Raw genomic sequence first — 19371 nt, 5'->3', positions numbered from 1 at the left:
CCCAGCAAACGTGTGGGCAGAAAAGGTCGTCAGAGACGAGCCAGCAAACACGCGCGCGCGCGGGAAGCACCGCGAGCGAGCTATCAAGGGCGTACAAATCCAATTCGTAGATGTCTGCCGTGGGCAATCCAGGCGCTAGGATTGCGCCGAGTCCAGAACAAGGATTGATTGAGATCGATCGCGAAACAGGCCCCAGAAGATGATGCTGCCCCCCTCAGCGCCAATTGGAAAACAAACCATTTTAATTGGCTGCACACCTGGGTGAGCCGGTGTGCGTCCCGACTCACCACACACACCTATCTTATGTAATCTCACAGGGCCCGGCCGGCCTGTTCTGCTGCGTGACCCTCATCACTGTCCTCGCCCGCCTGGAAAACAACGCCCACCGACGACGACACCTCGACGCCGACAGCGACAACGTCTTGCCCCGGGACGCCTGCTGCACCCATCAATTGACCCGACACGGTGACGGGCTGCAAGACCCATCGCGAGCCAGGCCCGACACACCGCCCGCCCGACCGAGAAACCGAAGCGCCTACCTACGAGCGTCGACCGCTGCCCATCATGGCCCAGGACATGCCCCCCAAGGGCGGGTACGAGCCCGTCCAGTACAAGGTGCGTGCGTGTGTGAAAGGGGGTTTGCCGTTGTTTCTTTGGGCAGGCTGTTGTCTGGCCGCCGAAGTACATCGCTCAGTCGCTCGCGGCTGTAGGAGACGCCGTGGGCAGGACGAACAGCTGCGTTGGGATGGAGCTGGACATTGGCCATCAGCCGCGAGACACACACACACACACACATTGTCTGTTTTCTCGACAGGATGCTGACTCTTTGGCAGCGAAACCTCCCCGCCAAGGGCTTCCGGCCCGGGATCCTCCTCCTCGGCATGGGCGCCGTCATGGGCTACGGCTGGTACAAGCTCGTCCATGGCATCCGCGAGGCCAAGTACGTACACCTCCTCCTCCTCCCCCCTTGTTCCCCCAGAGCAAGAGCAGGCGACAGCATCTCCAGAGACCATTCGGTCATGCATCTCGCCACATGTACACGGAGCCAAGCCAAACCCACTGACACTCCTTCCCCAACAGCGAGCTCGCGCGCGAAAAGATGTGGGCGCGCATCCACCTCATCCCCCTCCTGCAGGCCGAGGAGGACCGCGACCAGGTGCGCCGGTACTGGGCCGACCAGAAGCGCGAGAAGGAGCTTATGGGCGACAACGCCAAGGTGTACCACAACGACCGGTCAGTTTTTTTCTTGGGGATGCCCGATACCCCCGCGCCGCGCCCACTTCTCGTCGTCACCACACCCATGACATGATGGCTCCCTCTTTCTCTCTTTCTCTCTGCTCAAACGATGCATGCTGACTGACTGCCCCGCAGGTTTGTCCGGCCGACATATGCCGTTTCCCCCTTGCCGACAAAGGACTAGGCGGATGGGATAGGATAGGATGGGATGGGAAGGAGGGAGGAGGGCGACAAGAGAGCAGGGCCCGTGAATCTGTGTATATATGTATCAAACGTCGGAATGCATCGACTTGTTGTTTCGTACGGCGAAAAAAAGGAAAACTCATTGATCTACACTGTTGTTCAACATTGGCACATGCTTTTGACTTATGCATGCACATCTTACCAAAGGCGTCACTTACAGATATCAACAACGACGACATGATTTCAAGAGCGAAAATGGTAGAGGGGTATACATTTACTCCGTATAAAAACCAAACACAAGACAGGCAGATGGATGATATAGTAGAAAGAAGAAGACCCCCGACCCCCCGACGCATGTCCAGTCCTTCCGTCACCCTCAGTCCCCAAATCCCCAGTCCCTGGTCCCGATCCCAAGCAAAAGGCACTCACTCCCCACAGCGCGCGCCTCTCTTCCCCTCGCCCCTAGTGCTCATCATCAGCCTCCATCCCTGCCTCTTCCCCGTATGTCACCCAATGTGCGTCTTTCCCTTTGCTTTCAACGTGTATCAACCAGTGCCAGGGGACGCGCGCGCTTGGGGAGGTGAGAGAGAGGTTTATTCGGTAAGGCAACCGCGAATGACTGACACAGGGGACGGGACGGGGAAGGAGGGGGGGCGGGCCATCACCACCATCAACACCAGTCGCCATGCTGCCCGTCGCATGCATGCAAGCAAGCAAGCAAGTGAGCACATAAATGCACACTTGGCACACATCATCATCAACACACCCAGGAAAGCGCCGAGCGCCCAGCCCAGGCTTGGCTTGCTTGCCGTCTACACTCGCAGAGCACAACGCGCGCGCGCGCGCACGCTGTCACTCATGTCACGTCTCGGCCGCCTCCAGCTCCGCCAGCAGCTCCCGCTCCAGCGCGTCCTCGTCAAAGTCGGCCCCGTCGTCCCAGTTCTTGTTGCTGTTGCCGTTGCCGTTGCCGTTGCTGGTGGTGGTCCCCTGCGACGCCCCATCGTCGCCCGTCGGCACCGGCGTCGGCAGGCTGCTGTCCCCGTCGGCGTCGCCGCCGTTGGGCGTCCGTACTGACCGCAGCGCCGACGTGCCGCGGCTGCGCGACAGACGCTGCTTCTTGGCCAGCACGCTCTCCCCGGCGACGTTTGAGGGGCCATCCCCGTCCGACTCCTCCCCATCGGCCCCCTTCTTGCGCTTCTTGCCGGGCCTCCGGGAGTGGTCTGTCTCGTTACCCTCCTCGGCGTCGGCCCCGCTCTCGGACCCGTCCTCCGTCTCGCCGTCCTCATTCCCCTCATCTTCGTCGTCATCGTCTTCGTCCCCGTCGTCGTCTTCGTCGAGAAATTCCTCCAGGTCCTTGTCCGCCGTGGCCCAGTCAAAGTCCTTGAGGTCCCGGGCCTCGGCCGCCTCGTCGTTTTCGGCTTCTGACGTGGCCTCGGTCGTGTCGTCTTCGCCGCCGCCTCCGGCTGCGCGGTCTGAATCTGGAATATCCATGTAGTACGGGCTCTCGTCGAGCCGGCGCCACTGGCTCAGGCAGTCCGTCAACCAGTTCTGGTTGACAATCTTGATGCTGGCGATCCTCGCCGCCTGCTGCACCTTTCGAGTGCGCGGCCGCGACGTGGAGACAACCAGATGGGTCACGCGTCGTGACACGCTGTCGAGGACCTGGGCACCGAAGCTCTGTGCCTGCATGCCAATCTCCGAATCCTCGACGTTGACGCCCAGCGGCACCAGGCCCGACAGCACTATGACCAGGCCCGAGAGCACGTTGGACTTGAGCTCATCCAGGATGTCGCCAATGTCGGGCACCATGGACAGGTCGACGCCGTCATCGACCGACGCCTTGCGGCGCTTGTTATGCCCCGGCGGGTGTGTCGGCTCCGACTGCTTGCGTTCCTCGCGCCTCCGGTCGTACGTCTCATAAAAGGACGAGTGCAGGTCCGTCAGGTGGTCCTGCAGCGCTATGAGCTCCTCGTCGTCGTCGTTGAGCAGGTGCTGGCGATGGTGCGTGGCGGTCGCGTCGCCCGCCTCGCCGTCCTGCGACGCCTCGTCCTCCTTGTCCAGCTCCTCCTGCATGTGCAGCAGCGGCCGGTCCGTCAGCTGCTTCTCGAGCGACTTTTCCTGCTCCTCGGCCTGCAACTTAAGCTGAGCCTCGTCGTCGGCGCCGCTCATGCGGGCCAGGTCCTCGAGCGGCGACGCCTTGGCACCCTGGGGAGCCGCAGCCACAGCCGCCTCGGTCGTGGGCGTCTCCGCTGAGCCGTTTGACTGTGCCTGCTGCTGCTGTTGTTGCTCCTGCTGCTGCGCTGGCGCCGTCGCTGGTGAAGGGGCGGGCAAAATATCGGTGCGCTTGGGCAGGAAGCTCGAATTGATGTCGCCAATGCCCTTGAAAAAGTCGTAGGGGACGACCTTGATGAGGTTGGGGCGGTTGCGGGGCCAGACGTCGGCGCGGTCGTCGATGATGACGACCATGTTGGTGCTGACGGGGAAGAGGCGCTGCAGGCTCTTGGAGGTGATGCTGCCGTTCTCGTCACGGCTAATGACGCGGTTGCCGAAGAGGCGGCGGTCCGGGTCGACGATGCGGGCAATGTTGAGGGCGTAGGCGCGGGTGCCCATGGTGTAGACGTGCAGCTCGTACATCTTGGACACCTCCTCGAGAAAGGCGCGAAGGCCCGGACGCAGCTTGATGTAGTAGGTGCAGCCGCTGGCGAGGCCGCGGGGCCCGTCGTCGTTGAGCTGGAAGCTCTCGACGTCGCGGACGGCCTCGTGGTTGGGGTTGGTGGGGTCGCGCTGCCACTCGCCGACGGTGGGCTCGATGCAGGCGTGGATGATGGTCTGGTCGAGGTCGACGACGAGGCTGAGCTTGCGCTGGCGCAACAGGCGGCGCTGGGCATCGTGCTCGGCCTTTGTGGCGACGGACTCGCTGACCATGAGGCCCGTCTGGTCGTGCGTCATGTTGATCATGGCGCGGTCCGTGTCCTTTTCCTCGCTGGCCCAGTTGACCTCGGTCATGTCGGCGCCGCAGAGGCTGCAGAGGCCCTGGATCTGGACCTCGTGGCCGCAGGCCTCCTCGACGGTCATGCAGGGCATGTCGGCGCCGATGACCTGGCCCTCGCGGATGCGCCAGTCCTTGAGGCGGCCCTCGGCGGGGCTATCGAACTCGGTGTACGTCGTCTCATCGGTCCACTCGTCGTCGCCGACGCGGCGCCGCCACGTGAACTTGTACTCGATGATGTTGTCCTGCTTCTTGATGTTGTCGCCGGGCGACTTGAGCAGCTTGGTGATGGTGATGGGGTAGTGCAGGCGGGAGCCCAGCGACACGACCTTGTCGTACATGTCGCCGGAGGGAGGTGGTTTACTGCCCTCTTGAACGAGCTGCGCTGTCGTCCTTTCGGTCAGCTTTCGCCCTGTGGGGGAATGGAGGGTACCTCAGTCCGTCTCGCGGATGTGCGAGAGGCGGAGGGAGCCCGGGCACGGCACCAACGCAACGCACCTAGAAGCAGCCGTCCCCAGTCTCTGCGGTCCTTCGCGGGAGGGCAGCTCTAGCCAAGCCCATGGCCTTCCGCCTCGCGTCGGATGCTGCGGGCGGGCGGACAGGATTGATTGAGCCGTGTACTAGAGCGCTGCTGCAAACACCGCGTGGCGAGGGGAGGCCGCGCCCTCTTTTTGCGTGTCGCAGTTGGTGGTGATGGTGATGCCGCTGCGCGAAGCAAGCAAGCAGCCCAAGGGTCGGGGCCCGTCTCTTCGCAATGGGGAGGAAGGGCGCGCGCGCGCTGGTCTAGCAAAGAGACGCGAGCGAGAGAGCGAGCTTGGAGGGAGTCCAAGAGGGTGCAAAGGAGGATGCGCGCGACGCGAGTTCGCGATGCGTGTGCTGATGCGGTGCTTGGTGTTGTGTTGTGTGGCTGTCGATGCGAATCGTTGGCGGCCGAACGAACGTCGAGGTGACGCAGGTGTGCCCGCAAGCGGTACAACGGCGGGCGCAGCTGGAGCAGCCAAGTACCAGGTACCTTATCAGGTTCCTTTTTTTTCCTGCCTACCTTTTGGGGCTGTTTTGGCGCTGCTGAGGCGGGCGGGCGGGCGGGCAAGCGGAGAAACGGGACTGCGAGCGAGCTTGTAGTTTAATTTAGCGGGCGTTTCGATTCTGCTGCTGCTGGCTGGCTGGCCCAGAGCACCTCCTCCCGTTTCTTTTCTCTCTCTCTCTCTCTGTCGGCTGCGAGAGCTGAGCCTGAGCTTTGGCGGCCAGGTCACGTGAGGTGGGAATTGGCCGGCGGCCCTTACGCCGGGCGTGTGATTGGTTGGCCGCTCGGTGAGGGGACCGGTGAGGGTCGCGGTGAGTCCTGGGTCGGTGTGAGCGAGCGCGTGCGTGTTTGAATGCGTGCTAGTCTGCTGCGTGTTGGTGGTGGTGGTGGCGGCGTACAGTATACAGGCGGCAAAACGGCCGATGAGGCAATGACGCCCGCCGTTGAGACGTCAAGACAAGCGCACACGCCGGCCGGCGTTCACTCCGGCAAGACAAAAGAAAGCGCCTGTGCGCGGGCACACAAGGAGGGAGAACAGGGTAACGCGGGTAGATACACAAGTGATGTAGGTATGAGGCACAGCGCCCAAGATAGAGTAGTACGATGCTGAGGTTCGAACCAAGTAGTGCGGCAGTAACACAAAGCACGTTGATACCTACAGAATGGTATGTAGGTACTCCGTACTTTCGTAGGTACCTGGGAGGGATGGGAGATGTGGCGTCGCGCTGCTGGGAGCCAATGGGGGGCGGCAGATTGCGGAGCTTGGGGGAGCTCTCGGACGGATCCAGCGCGGCGGCGCCTGGGGAGCACCCCGTCCTTTTGTACTCGCCGCCCTTGGGCCGGGGAGTTGCAACTGGCCAGCAGCCTGTGAGTGACTGAAGCGTGCCCGCGCCACGGGCTGCGAACGCTCTCCGCCACTCTTCCCCTCCACCCCCCCTGCAGAGGGTGCATCAGGCACCCAAGGTTCGATGGGCCGCCCTCCAGAAGCTGTCGTCATTGGCAAACGCCCGCATTTACATACGCCTACCCTGCACCGCATATTTTCAATCGAGAGCCGGCATCGCAGCAAGTACGCGTCGGTCGTCATCGAGACATGCAAAACAGCCAGAATGGATGCAGTGTGCTGTTCGAAGTAAACCAAATACGCCATGGACTTCCCTGGTTCAATAAGTCGTAGACGCTTCCTTAATAGGCAAGCGTGGTGATGGCGAGGACAGCCTCCACGACCCCCATACAACCATCGTCATATACCAACTCAACCTCGCTCCTCTTCGTACCGGCGCGACTCAACAATCACACCCGGACATGACTAAACACACCCTGCCCTAGCCGCACAAGACCAGTCACAGAGATTCCGAAATTAGCATCCTTCATTAGATCGTCACCAAAGTCCAGAAGCCCGGGTCCCTCCTGCGCCAGCTCCAGCCTAGATGCTCCCCTTGGCCATATATAAACACGGAAGAAACACACATCATATACACAGATGCAATCAGCGCAGCCCACCTCGGCCGCGTCGCTACGCCGCCGCCTGCACCACCTTGAAGCCCTCCGACACCGTCTTGGCAATCTCCTCGTTCTTGTGCGGCAGCAGCCCCAGCGCAAACGCCACGTCGTTCCACTGCCGCTCCGTCTCGCACCGTGCCAGTCGCGCCGCCAACTTCTCCGCCAGCTGCTTTGCGTGCTTGTCCTGTATTGTGTCGTCGGTTAGCCTCGTGCTCAGAATCACCACTGCGCAACTTTGCCCCCCGTGGTGGTCTGCTTACCTTTTCGACAAAACCGAGCAGGAACCGGATGATGCGCCGGAAGCTCTCCTCCTCCATCCGCCCGCCCGCGCTCAGCAGACTGAACATGTCCACGAAGTGGTTGTACACGGCGTTGTCCTTGGTGCTGAGCTCCGTGAAGAACATGCGCGCCAGGTCCGCGATCCGCCGGTCCTCGTCCTCGAGGCACTTGGCCATCTCGCCCAGCTGCCCCTTGACCTTGACCTGCCCCGCCAGGATCAGGAACGTCAGTGTCATCAGGCACGTCCGCTTGACCGACGCGTCGTCGTCCGCCAGCCGCCGGTACAAAAAGTCCGTGTTCTCGTCAATCAGGTGGTTGAAGCACACCGCCATGTCTCCCAGCGCAATCACCGCGTTGGACCGCACCGTCGCGTCCGGGGACCGCTCCATGATGGTGATGAGCAGCGGCAGGTTCGTCTCGCAGTACTCCGACGACACGCACATGAGCTTGGCCAGGCACAGCGTCGCCGCCGCCTGCAGCCCCTTGTCCGCGTAGATGTTGTTGTTGGCGCAAATCTCCGACACCAGCGGCCCGAACAGCGCCAGCAGTGAGCTGGGCCCGTACAGCAGCTCGCGCTCCCGGATGTGCGCCATGGCCTCGGTGAAGTCGTCCTCGCTCGTGCCTCCGATCAGGTCCAGCTCGTCCGCCTCCTCCTTGTCCTTGTCCGCCTTGCTGCCCGCCTGCTGCTGCTTCTCCTTCTCCTGCTTCCGCCGCTTGAAGTCGAGCTCGCACAGCTCCAGGTGCACAATCTGCTTGATGGCCACGTGGCCAACGATGAAGAGCAGCTGCGACAGCGCGATGGCGTTGTCTCGCTTCTTGGGCGGTGGCGTCTGCGTCTGCGTCTGCGTCTGCGGCATCTGCGTCACCGTGGCATCCCCCACATCCAGGGCCTGCGTCATGGCCTGCGTTACGGCCTGTGTCTCGTCGCTCGTTGTCGGCCGCGAGGACGGCCGCGAGCCCGAGTTGCCAAAGACCTGACGAGTCTTGCGCCGGATGATGCCCGAGCACAGCGTGTCCGGGTGCTTCGCGACGGCGTAGACGGCGTTGATGGCCTGCTCGGCCACGCCATACCATTCCTTGCTGTCCGACGGCACCTCGGTGATGGCTGCCAGCCTCGCGCAGACGGCGTGGTCGTTGGGCAGACGCGCGAACTTGGCCGTTGTCGACTCCTTGGCCTGCCGGCCCTGGGGGTTGATCCTCCTCAGCGCGATGCATGTGAACTTGGCCAGCTGAAGATCGCTGCGCCCATGGCCGCCGAGACCTGTGCGCAGCATCGTCTCAATCTCCCCGACCACAATCTCGGGGTTGGCTGTGGCCAGCATGCCCAGCACGATAATGGCTCCGCGTCGCTGCGTCTTGGACATGTCGCGCCGCTGCACGCCGTATACCTGCCACAGCTTGGACACGACCGCCTCCGGGATGATGCCCGCCTTCATCATGGTGGCGAGCAGCTGCTCGAGCGACGTCAGCTCGGCGGGCGTCGCGCCAAAAGTGAGGCTGATCATGTTGCGCGCGACGTATATGGCGGCATCGTTGGGGCTGAAGGTGTCGGGCGCCTCGAAGAACAGCCTCCGGTAGCACTCAATCAAGTGAGTCTGCACGCCCTTGCCCTCGTCGCTGTTGCCCTTGGTCCAGATGAGTCGCAGCATGCGCCTGATGCCCACCTTGTTCTGCTCAATGTTGTAGGCGTCACCAATCTCGAAGTAGTCGATGGCTTCAATCACTTCGCTCTTGTTGCGGGAGCCGAGCAGTTGGCACACAATGCCCGTCGCGCTGTGAAGCACGTCGATGAACTTGAGTGCCTCGTTGTAGTAGCGCCGAGTGAGGGTGAGCTTCTCGATGGCCTCGCTCGTGGCTGCCTCTTCTTGTGCCTTCTTGATGGCCGCAATCTTGTCCTCCTCGCTCATGGGCTTTGGCTTCTCGGGCGAGGCGATCTGGGTCGCCTCGTCGATCAATCCGTTGTCGACCGTGGTGTTGGCTTTGTCCTCGCCGAAGCCGGGCATCCCCGGCGGCGGCTTCAGCGCATTGAGCTCCTCCTCGACCTTGTCGTGGCGCTCCTGCCACTCCTTGCGGGACAGTTGGGCGCCGTGCATGACAGTGAAGGGATGGGTCTTGATGAGGGAACCGAGAAGCTTGATGGCGTTCCTGCGCACGTTGCTGCTCTTGTCCTCGAGGCTGCGGCAGGCCAGCTCGGCCGCCTTCTGCCGCCGCTTGGGGAACTTTTGCTCGAGGTCGCACAGCTTCGCGTAGACCTGGAGCGTCCTGCAGCGGCAGTACGGGTTGATATCGAGGAAGCGCTCCTCGAGGACATCGAAAAAGGCGTTGAGCTGCGACTTGTGGTTCTCGCTGCGCTCGTCTTGTTTGCTAAGGTGGGCAATCATGTTGCCGCAGACCTCGATGAGGGCACAGCGAAGCGTGTACGACTGCGCGGTGTGCTTGTTAGTGAGATACACTAGCGCAACTCGTTCAAGGGGGACGCACCTCGCTATCCAGCTGCTTCGCGAGCATGGTCATTTGCTTAATCACCAGTCTGGGAGCGAGCTCGGACAACTTGGCGATAAAGGCCGAGACCGACTTGGGGCCGCGTGTGTCGTTGGAGTTGAACTCCTTGTTACTGAGTTCGCGCAGGACTTCGTCGGCCAGCTGCGGGTAGTCGTAGGTCTCGGCAAGGATGTGCATGAACTCGGCCATGGGCTCGGAAAGGTGCTCAAAGTAGGTCAGGTTCTGGATCACGTTGATTTGCGCGGCTGTCATCATGTCAGCTCAGTGCGATGCCCTCGCGTGGCGCGGCACTCACCGTATCCATGGCCATGGTGCTTGACAGCCATGCAGAGCACCTTGAAGCAGTGCATCCTGATGGGCGTCGCCTTTGTGCGCTGCTCACTCTCAAGAATCATGTAGACGGGCCGTGTGAGCAGGCCGATGAAGGTGTCCCTCTCGCTGGTGGTGAGGAAGATTTTGGATAGCTTCAGCTTTAGAACCTTGCACATGATGTCGAGCGCGGACTGGAGCTGCGTGGCCGAGTCCCACGAATCCTCTTTGGTAGCACCCTTCTTGGGCTTGCCGCGGCCCCTCGCGACAGGCGCGGCAGACGACTTTTCGGCGGCCTTTGTCTCGACGGCGGCAATGGTCCACTGGAGGAGGAAGCCGTAGATCTCGAGCAGCTGCTTGTGATGGGCAAGAGCATCCTGCTCGTCGGGCGAGTCGATGTCGTTGTGGATCGCGTCGGCCTCGGCGCTGAGGCCGCTCATGACCAGGTCGAAGACCTTGCTGAGAGCGTGCGTGGGCAGAAACTGTGTGTACCTGCAAGGATCGGGGGTTAGACACGGCGTATCCAGCAGTGAGGACCTGCTCGGGGCATACTTGAGGAGGAACTGCAGCGAGTCCATGTTAGAGGCGCGCATGATGGCGTCGGGGTTGTCGGCGACGGCATCGACAATGGGGTTGAGGATGGGGTTGATGACGGGGTTTGTGAGGGCCTCGGGGTCATTTTCGCAGTCAAAAAGCGCGCCGTCGGCCTCAGGTGTCGGAATCGTGGTCGGATCCGACATGTAGTGCTTGAGCGCATCGTTGATGTCGAAGTTGATGGTCGCCATGGCGGGCGATGGGGGCGCGCGAGACGCGCGGGGCCTGCGTGGAGTTGATGTCGCTCTGTGCGGGGGACGTCTGCGCGGTAGGCGCCCGTATGCGTCACAAAAGAAGGGTGTGCCAACGCTGTCCGAGGTGTCTCGCGATGCGACTGAGACACGGTTATGCGCCTGGCTGCGGTGTTGATGCTGGTCGTGATGTCGATTGTGGTGGAGATGGAGATGGCAGGCAGCGGCGGGCGTCCCTCAGCAACCGATGTTTTTGTTTTGTTTGGGGGGGTGGAAAGCGCCAATGGCGGCGGGCAGCTCGGCAGGGCCTGACGCGCTCCGCCGACTCCACCACCAGGCGAGGGCTCATTGATGACCCCACCTCACCACCTACAACCGCCCGCGCCCGATGAGGTGCGCTGCAGCCATCAAAGTTCCAGTGGACGGGAGTGGGGGCTCTGGCAGAGGCGCGTCTGCTCCAGCGCCACGGACACGCCCTGGCGGACCGTCGCGCAGACTGCCCTGGAACGGCCCATCCCTGCAGCTTCCAGCAGCAGCGCCACCTCGCACCCTTCATACTGCAAAGCTCACAGGCAGCCCCTCCCAGTGTCTACAGACGACGCATTGACGCAACAGGAGCTTCCTTGCACGTAGCTGCCCGTCTCTCTTTTGCATTGGCCCGTGTACATCCTTGAGTCTTGCTTTGTCTTGCCCTCTCTGGCCATCCCCTGCCTAGCCCGGCGACCGACTAGGGACGACGGGAGGCATCCTTGACAACCAAGGACTGATCCCGCCGCGGCGACAGTAACACTTCTCTCTCTCACACACACGCCGCCGCCCGGCCACCATGGCGTCCGTGTCCTTCGAGAGCATGTACCAGCAGACTGTTCCGGCGGTTGACGTCCGAACCGAGGAGACGGAGGTAATGGACGAGGACGACAACGTCGCCCAGCAAGCCACCACCGACGGCGCCCAGCCAGAGGACGAGGACGACGAGGGCGTAGACCACGACCAAGACGACGAGGATGAGGACGACGAAGATGAGGCCTCGGACGAGGAGCAGATCGAGAGCAGCGTCCAGGCCGACATGGACAAGCTGACCGAGGACTTTCCCGGCTTCCGCGACAAGTACCGCCTGATAAAACGCATCGGCGAGGGTACGGCCCTTTGGTACCATGGCATGGCATCCAGCTGACAGACCGGGCAAAGGAACGTTTTCTACAGTCTTCAAGGCCGAGGACCTCGAGTACGGGCGCTACGATAATAGCTGGGATCTCGAGGATGACGCGTCCAAGTGGACGCCGCCGCCGCTCAAGCGCCAGCACCAGCACCAGCAACACCAGCAACAACAACAGAACCACCAACGGCGGCAAGCGTCCTCCCCTTCGCGGCGGCCGAGACGCCCGCGCTACGTCGCCATAAAGAAGATCTACGTGACGTCGAGCCCCGCGCGCATCCTCAACGAGCTCGAGCTGCTCCACGACCTCCGCCGATGCCCCTCGGTCTGCCCCCTCATCACCGCCTTTCGCGAGACGGACCAGGTCGTCGCCATCCTCCCGTACTTCCGCCACGGCGATTTCCGCTCCTACTTCCGCGACATGACCATCCCGGACATCGTCATCTACCTGCGCTCGCTCTTCACCGCCCTGCGTAGCGTCCACGCCCACCGCATCCTTCACCGTGACATCAAGCCCACCAACTTCCTCTACGACCCCACCACCCAGCACGGCGTCCTCGTCGACTTTGGCCTCGCCGAGCGCGAGGGTTCCGACTGCAAGCCCTGTCTATGCCACGAGCCCCGCGATATCCGCAAGCAGCGCCAGGGCAGCTCTGCCTGGGCCCAGGCCACGGGCACGGCCGCCGGCGGTGCCCAGCCGGGATACCCCAAGACGGACACGCGCCCCTCGCGCCGTGCCAACCGCGCCGGCACCAGAGGCTTCCGCGCCCCTGAGGTGCTCTTCAAGTGCACCGAGCAGTCGACGGCCATTGACATCTGGTCCGTCGGCGTCATTCTCCTCACCATCCTGTCGAAGCGCTTCCCCTTTTTCAACTCGGCCGACGACGTCGAGGCCATGATCGAGATCGCCACCATCTTCGGCGCCAAGCGCATGAAGGCGGCCGGCCTGCTCCACGGCTGCGTCTTCGAGACCACCATCCCCACCATCGGCACCCAGGGCTTCACCATGGAGAAGATCATACTCTGGAGCACCTGCCGCGGCGAGGACAAGCCCCTGACGAGGCACGAGCGCCTCGCCGTCCGCTTCCTCGAGCAATGCATGGAGCTCGACCCTTCGCGCCGCATCACCGCCGCCGAGGCGCTCGAGCACGACTTTTTGAGGTTCTCCGAGGCCGACATTGCGTATATTGAGCGCTCCGAGCAGCTCCACGCCGTGTTAGAAGAAAGTATGGGCCTTCGTCCTCGCACATGACGCCTGTCGTCTTTGACGTACAATACTACGCGGATAGGATTAAAGCTAGGACGGTCAAAGGGGGGGAGGGGGAGGGCCATACGATACCATATGTTAACGCTAGCTGTAAAACTGCAATGCGATGTAGCGATGATTTCAAACAGTTTGTTACGAGCGGTCCAAGCCCGATGCCAATTCGCAAAGACGAGGTACTGCTATGATGCGCACCTCATAGCTTTTGCCCCCTGACGGCAAACGCTTCAACACATAATACCAACACCGGCGAACAGGCTCATCACCAGACAGCAGATACGCATGGGCCAACCGTGCATGGGCGAAAATGATTTTATTCGTCAAAACTCCCGTCTCAAGAGTCCCTGATGCAATGCTCGAAACCGACCGGACCCCCATCCCCTGCCAGTGCACGCCTTTTGGCGGGTGTATACGCGGAATGGGGAGGAACGGAGGGGGGGTCCCTCCGCTCCCTTTTTTCCCCGCCCGTTGAGAAAAACCCGGCTCCCAATTGTTTCCCCGCAAGCAATAGTAAAAGTCCCCGACTCCGTCTCCCGGTCTCTCATCCGTCGTCGTCATCTTTCCTCGGTGCGTTGGCTCTCAACATGGTTGTTTTGCTTTTTTGGCTCCGCTTTGTTGATGCATTCGTTTACACACACGCGTTATCTCTTCCCTCTCCCTGGAGAAGGACGAGAGAAAGACGTTTACGCGACCAGCTCGACGACGCCACCGGCCTCCGTGATCTTCTGCTCCGCCAGCTTGCTGACCCATCTCGCGCGGACGACCAGGGGGATTTCGGGCAGGCGGCCCTTGCCGAGGACCTTGGAGTAGCCGAGGGGCAGGAGGTCGAGGACGGGGACGGTGTCCTTCTTCTGGCCAGAGACGTAGGCGTCACGGGTCTCGGAGGGGACGAGGGACCAGAGCTGAAGAACAAGTCAGCGCGTGTCCTATAATCACAAAGCTCCCCCGCGAATGCTATGGCGGGCTGCAATTGCCAGATGCGACGGGTTGAAGAGCGACGACGCTGTTGCTCTTTTGATGCCCGCACTCGCGTCGCTTCTGCCAATCGTCCCGGCCATCGCTCGTGGGGGCTTGGAAGGAGTTATGTACCTTGTCCAGGTTGATGACGGGCTTCCAGAAGTGGTTCTGCTGCTTGTGGAAATACCGCATACCAACCTTACCGAAGTAACCCGGGTGGTACTGTATTGCGAGAGTCAGCCATCGTCGTCGCTCGATCTCGCTTGCTCGTCGTTCGCTCGAACCTTGTCCATGTTGGTGCGGTGGTGGTGCTGGCCACCAGCCAGACCGCGACCACCGGGATGCTTGCGGTGCTTGCCGACGCGACCGTGGCCGTGCGAGACGTGGCCGCGGCTGTGCGTGAAAAGTTAGCCCATGATGCCCTGACGGTGGGAAGGCGACTTCGAGATTTTTTGCTGCCGACGCTGCCAGACAACCGACGGCGAAAAAAGACGCCAATCGGCGCTGGCAGATCGTTCTTGTTGCAGCTCGTCCAAGGGATTCAACGTACTGCTTGCGGGTCTTCGAGGTTCGGGTAGGCATGGCGACGGCTGCGGTGGTTGTCGCTTTTCCGTTGTTTTGCGTCGAAGACTAGACGATGAGGTGGGTGGTTATGATTTTGCGCCTGCTGGGGCTTGGGGCACGCTCGGAACGGAAAATCGTTAGGCGAGAGGGCAGCACAGCCCTAATGTGGGAAGTGGGCACCAGTGGCCGGTGCACGAGAACGGTGGGGATTCAGGTCAGGTGACCTCGCGGTCTCACCGCGGTGAGCTCATCGGACGTGCCCCACTGTGCCAGAGCGAAACACCAATGGCCTGTCCGATGAACTCATTGTGCGAACACGCGGAGTTGCGTGAGGCACGCGTCGACATGCACGAGCATGGATGACACAGATGGCGTGGACGAAGCCACGATCCGGATCGGGGAGTTGGACTTTCATCACCCGTACACACCATACGATGTGCAGGAGCAGTTCATGAGAGCGGTGTACAAGGTGCTCGAGACGGGTGACGGGCAAGTTGGCATCCTCGAAAGCCCGACTGGCACGGTATGTGACTTGGCGCGGGACGGAATCTGCGAGGAGATGACGCTATGTGCTCGGTGCGTCTAGATGCACAGGCGTTTGCTGACGGAGCCCAGGGCAAATCCCTCTCGCTGATCTGCGCCTCGTTGACATGGCTGCGGAACCACAAGTCCACCAGCCATGAAGCAGCGCTGCGAGACGCCGGCGAGGCATACAAGGACGAGCCACAATGGCTAATTGACCAGCTTCTCCGGCGCAAGAGAGATGAGCTGGTCCGCCGCTGGGAAGACCGGGAGCAGCGCCTCGAGGCCGTCCGTCTAAAAGAAAAGGTACGTGAGGACCGGGCGCGCAAACGGCGCCGCATTGACGAAGATCTTACGCCTGGAGGCGTGCGACGCAGCGTAGAAGAAGAGGAGGCCGAATGGCTCCTCGATGACCGCGACGACAGTGAGTCGGGCCCTCGGGACGCCCTCTCTGGGCTCAGCAAGGAGTCGCGCGAGGTCCTGGAAAGAATGGGCCTCGGGGCACCGAAGAAGCGCGACGGGGAGGACGACGTTTTAGAGGAAGAGATCAAGGTGCGACTTTCGCCCGGTGACTGCGCGACTGCATGATAACACCCTCGTAGATCTACTATACGTCCAGGACGCATTCGCAGTTGTCGCAGTTCATCACAGAACTGCGCCGTCCGTCATTTCCGCCGTCGCTGCCGTCATCCGTAGGCAAAGAGCAGCGAAAAGCGTCGGAAGCGGTCAAACTGCTTCCCCTTTCGTCACGGCAGCGGCTTTGCATCAATCCCTCGGTTTCGCGCCTAGGCTCGGTGCAGGCCATCAACGACCGGTGCGCGGAGCTGCAGCAGAACAAGGGTGGCAAGAAGTGCGACTACGTGCCCAGAGAGGAGCTGCTCAGCCAGACGCACCAGTTCCGCAACACGGCGCTGGCCACGCTGCCGGACATTGAGGACCTGCACCAGCTGGGCAAGTCGCTGGCGGTTTGCCCCTACTACGCCTCCCGTGCAGCGTTACCCGGAGCGGAGATCATCACGCTGCCCTACCCACTGCTCCTCCAGAAGAGCGCGCGAGATGCACTGGGGATCAAGCTGGAGGGTAATGTGGTGATCATCGACGAGGCGCACAACATCATGGACGCTGTGGCCAACGTTCATGCGGCGGAGCTGAAACTGAGCGACTTGCGCAAAGGCCGCGGCATGCTTGGCGTATATGTGAAGCGATTCGGAAAGAAGCTCAAAGGCGAGAACCGTGTGAATGTGGGACGGGTCGGGCGAGTCATTGACGGACTAAGCGAGTGGATGGAAGGTGCAAAGAGATTCAAGGTCGGCTCACTCGCCCCGAATTTGGATCGATGACTTACTTGGATTGTACTAATGGGTGCACAGGACGAGCATGGCATTGTCGACCCAAATGACTTGACACGGCCCAAGGGCATCGACCAGATCAACATGTACGACCTGATTCAATACATCCAAGAGTCGAAGCTGGCGTACAAGATTGAAGGCTACGCGGCCCATATGGAAGAAGCACGGGAGGATGGCGGCAAAGCGACTGCTTCCAAGGCTAGCTCGCCGGTCCTACACTCGCTGGTGTCTTTGCTCGTGGCGCTCACCAATCCCAGCTCCGAGGGGCGTATTTTCTACCAAAAAGGTACCGGCGACGTGCAGCTCTCGTATCTGCTGCTGTCGCCGACACACGCGTTTTCGTCGATTGCGTCGAGTGCCCGCGCCGTGATCCTCGCGGGCGGCACCATGTCACCCTTTGACGACTACCGGAACCACCTGTTCCCTTCACTGGCGGCGCCCAAGGTGACGACGCTGAGCTGCGGGCACGTCATCCCGCGGGAGAACCTGTGCGTGCGGGTGCTCGCGGGGACGCGGCCCGGCGGTGCGCCGCTCGAGTTCAGCTTCCAGCGGCGAGGTGACAAGGCGCTCATGGAGCAGCTAGGGCTCGCTGTGCTCAACATGTGCGCGGTGGTGCCGGATGGTGTAGTCGTGTTCTTCCCCAGCTACGGTTACCTAGACGAACTCGTGAAGGCGTGGCGGGAACAGAAAGGCGACAAGACGACCACTCTCTGGGAGCGGCTGCAGGCGCGCAAGGCAGTGTTCCAAGAGACACGAGGGGGGTCGAGCGACGACGTGCTACGGCAGTACTCGGAAGCCATCTTGGGACCCAGCACGCAGGCCGAAGATGATGGCAAGAAGAATAAGCCGCAGACTTGCACAGGACGGGGGGCCCTATTGCTGAGTGTGGTGGGCGGCAAGATGTCCGAGGGCATCAACTTCTCGGACCGGCTGGGCCGCTGCGTTGTGGTGGTTGGGCTGCCGTACCCGAACGCGGCGTCGCCCGAGTGGAAGGCCAAGATGGAGTACATTGAGACGACGACGCTGGCGGCGCTGACGACCTCGCCGGCAGACACAACAGATACGATGGGTGCAACAGAGACAGAGACGGCGGCGGCGGCGGCGGCGACGATGACACAATCAGGCAGAAGCCACCAGGGGCCACGCAGGGTCAGCCAGGAAGAGGCGGTACGGCGGGCCAAGGCGGCGGCGCGGGACTTTTACGAGAACGCGTGCATGCGGGCGGTGAACCAGAGCATTGGGCGGGCGATCCGGCACCGGGGCGATTACGCCGCGATTGTGTTGGCGGACCGGCGGTACGGCACGGAGCGGATCCGGGCGAAGCTGCCGGGGTGGATCCGCGACGGCATGGGTCCTCCCTCCACGATGGCGACTGCGACGGCGACGGCGACGGACGGCGAGATGCTCGGGGGGTTGATGGGTGGGTTGTCTGCGTTTTTCCGCGGCAAGGCGGCGGGGAAGACGGACGTGAAGGGGTCGGCAGGCTGATTGATGATGATGGGCTTTGGCACGCTGCCGATGTGCACGCATGGCGGGTTGACGGACCACCACGGGTGATGGGGGTCGGCCTTGACCTCTAGAGGAGGCACGACCTGCTGCAGGATGGCGTTTGGATCCGTTCAAGGATCTCAGATCCCGCCCGAGACATGGGGGTCTAGAGCGAAAGGGGGGCTCCCGCAGACATGTATACTGTACTCAGCACGTAAAGAAGTGGTGCAGATACGACGAGATGATGGGTGGCCAACATCAGACCACCGATGGACCCATCCATGCTCTCTCCTGGGTAATGATGTAGGTCCAGTCGATCTGACACCCTCCTCAGGCTGGCGCTGAGCGAATGGAATCCCAAGTCGAATCACGGGTGCAAGAAGGCGGTGCGTACTTTGTAGGTTGTTGTACCTGCGGATGACAACAGCTATGAAAACGACTACTACCCAAAGTTCGTAGACGAAAAGCCCGTCATGGGGACAGCGAGCAGCTAGTATCCGACTTTCCCTGGTTTATATGCAACCGATTGTAGGTTTGGCTCCATGGATTCGAGTGCTCGGTGACGTGGTGCCCAAGCGTAGGGTAGCATCGACTCGAGACACGGGGAGGGAAAGAACATGCGAGCGCGATAGTATGTCACTCGTCGACCATCTGTGGGCGGCCGGTGCTCACTAACAACACCAGCAGCACGCACCTTGACGTCTTTGTTTGTTGGTCGGTGCCTACACGGCCTGGGGAGGGAGACGCACGGCCCTCCTCCTCGGCTGAACGCAAAAAATCTCGCCTAGCGGGACCGATGATGGACGTTGAACCGAGATTTTTTTTCTTCAGCAACGTGCATAGCGCTACGTGAAGAGCGATGGGGGTAGGGTCCAAAGTGGGCTCCCTCCCGTCCCTCTGCTGTCCGCGGGTGCCTTCCCTCTGCCCGTTCACTGGCAGGTCCGGACAGTGGGCTTCGCGGGGCTCATCAGTGCAACTGGAGGCCCTAGAAACCCAGCGGTGGTTGGACCGGCCGTGGGATTTTTTAGAGGTGCCCCGATGAAGGATGCCCACTGCAGGCCAGGTGGGAGTCGGGCTCCACTACCAGAGGAACGGCGCCTACTCACATTGGCCAGCGGCGCCTGGGCGAGCGGGCGGGCACTCGCCCGACTGGCGCGGCCGCAACGCGCTCGCTGAAGAAACGATTTCTTGCAGCGGTACATCGTACTAACATCGGTAGCATGGAAGACCGGACCGGCGCTGGCCGGCCTGAACCGCGGGC

The 19371-nt window shown here is 61.7% G+C and overlaps 6 protein-coding genes across 8 annotated transcripts; 3 read left to right on the top strand and 3 right to left on the bottom strand.

Moving 5' to 3' along the window:
* Nucleotides 1–385: 385 nt before the first annotated feature.
* Nucleotides 386–1562, top strand: JDV02_001935 (uncharacterized protein). The gene is made up of 4 exons (XM_047982911.1): nucleotides 386–615; nucleotides 834–940; nucleotides 1081–1233; nucleotides 1372–1562. The coding sequence occupies exons 1-4, from the start codon at nucleotides 565–567 to the stop codon at nucleotides 1418–1420; spliced, it is 360 nt and encodes a 119-aa protein (XP_047838881.1). The 5' UTR covers nucleotides 386–564; the 3' UTR covers nucleotides 1421–1562.
* Nucleotides 1563–1649: 87 nt separating this feature from the next.
* Nucleotides 1650–6204, bottom strand: fcp1 (Protein-serine/threonine phosphatase). Its single transcript, XM_047982910.1, has 2 exons — nucleotides 4907–6204; nucleotides 1650–4793 (listed from the first exon to the last, which is right to left on the bottom strand). The coding sequence occupies exon 2, from the start codon at nucleotides 4747–4749 to the stop codon at nucleotides 2281–2283; it is 2469 nt and encodes an 822-aa protein (XP_047838880.1). The 5' UTR covers nucleotides 4750–4793; nucleotides 4907–6204; the 3' UTR covers nucleotides 1650–2280.
* Nucleotides 6205–6579: 375 nt separating this feature from the next.
* On the bottom strand, nucleotides 6580–11012 carry cnd1 (condensin complex non-SMC subunit Cnd1). The gene is made up of 5 exons (XM_047982909.1): nucleotides 10578–11012; nucleotides 10012–10517; nucleotides 9696–9961; nucleotides 7196–9637; nucleotides 6580–7119 (listed from the first exon to the last, which is right to left on the bottom strand). The coding sequence occupies exons 1-5, from the start codon at nucleotides 10808–10810 to the stop codon at nucleotides 6949–6951; spliced, it is 3618 nt and encodes a 1205-aa protein (XP_047838879.1). The 5' UTR covers nucleotides 10811–11012; the 3' UTR covers nucleotides 6580–6948.
* A 360-nt stretch (nucleotides 11013–11372) lies between these two features.
* CDC7 (Non-specific serine/threonine protein kinase) lies at nucleotides 11373–13359 on the top strand. 2 transcript variants are annotated; one of them, XM_047982907.1, is made up of 2 exons: nucleotides 11373–11946; nucleotides 11999–13359. In XM_047982907.1, the coding sequence occupies exons 1-2, from the start codon at nucleotides 11637–11639 to the stop codon at nucleotides 13216–13218; spliced, it is 1530 nt and encodes a 509-aa protein (XP_047838877.1). In that variant the 5' UTR covers nucleotides 11373–11636; the 3' UTR covers nucleotides 13219–13359. The 2 variants fall into 2 exon arrangements, with proteins under 2 accessions (XP_047838877.1, XP_047838878.1); XM_047982908.1 differs by having other exon boundaries at nucleotides 11373–13359.
* Nucleotides 13360–13528: 169 nt separating this feature from the next.
* On the bottom strand, nucleotides 13529–14828 carry RPL28 (RNA helicase). Its single transcript, XM_047982906.1, has 4 exons — nucleotides 14738–14828; nucleotides 14472–14580; nucleotides 14320–14409; nucleotides 13529–14132 (listed from the first exon to the last, which is right to left on the bottom strand). Exons 1-4 carry the CDS (start codon nucleotides 14767–14769, stop codon nucleotides 13914–13916), a joined length of 450 nt encoding a protein of 149 aa, XP_047838876.1. The 5' UTR covers nucleotides 14770–14828; the 3' UTR covers nucleotides 13529–13913.
* A 250-nt stretch (nucleotides 14829–15078) lies between these two features.
* CHL1 (RNA helicase) lies at nucleotides 15079–18316 on the top strand. 2 transcript variants are annotated; one of them, XM_047982904.1, is made up of 4 exons: nucleotides 15079–15274; nucleotides 15367–15825; nucleotides 15876–16580; nucleotides 16644–18316. In XM_047982904.1, the coding sequence occupies exons 1-4, from the start codon at nucleotides 15107–15109 to the stop codon at nucleotides 18108–18110; spliced, it is 2799 nt and encodes a 932-aa protein (XP_047838874.1). In that variant the 5' UTR covers nucleotides 15079–15106; the 3' UTR covers nucleotides 18111–18316. The 2 variants fall into 2 exon arrangements, with proteins under 2 accessions (XP_047838874.1, XP_047838875.1); XM_047982905.1 differs by having other exon boundaries at nucleotides 15079–15825.
* The last annotated feature ends 1055 nt before the right edge of the window (nucleotides 18317–19371 follow it).

Source organism: Purpureocillium takamizusanense, chromosome 2, assembly GCF_022605165.1.
Source record: "Purpureocillium takamizusanense chromosome 2, complete sequence".
Classification (NCBI taxonomy): domain Eukaryota; kingdom Fungi; phylum Ascomycota; class Sordariomycetes; order Hypocreales; family Ophiocordycipitaceae; genus Purpureocillium; species Purpureocillium takamizusanense.
This window is presented reverse-complemented; position numbering and strand designations above follow the sequence as displayed.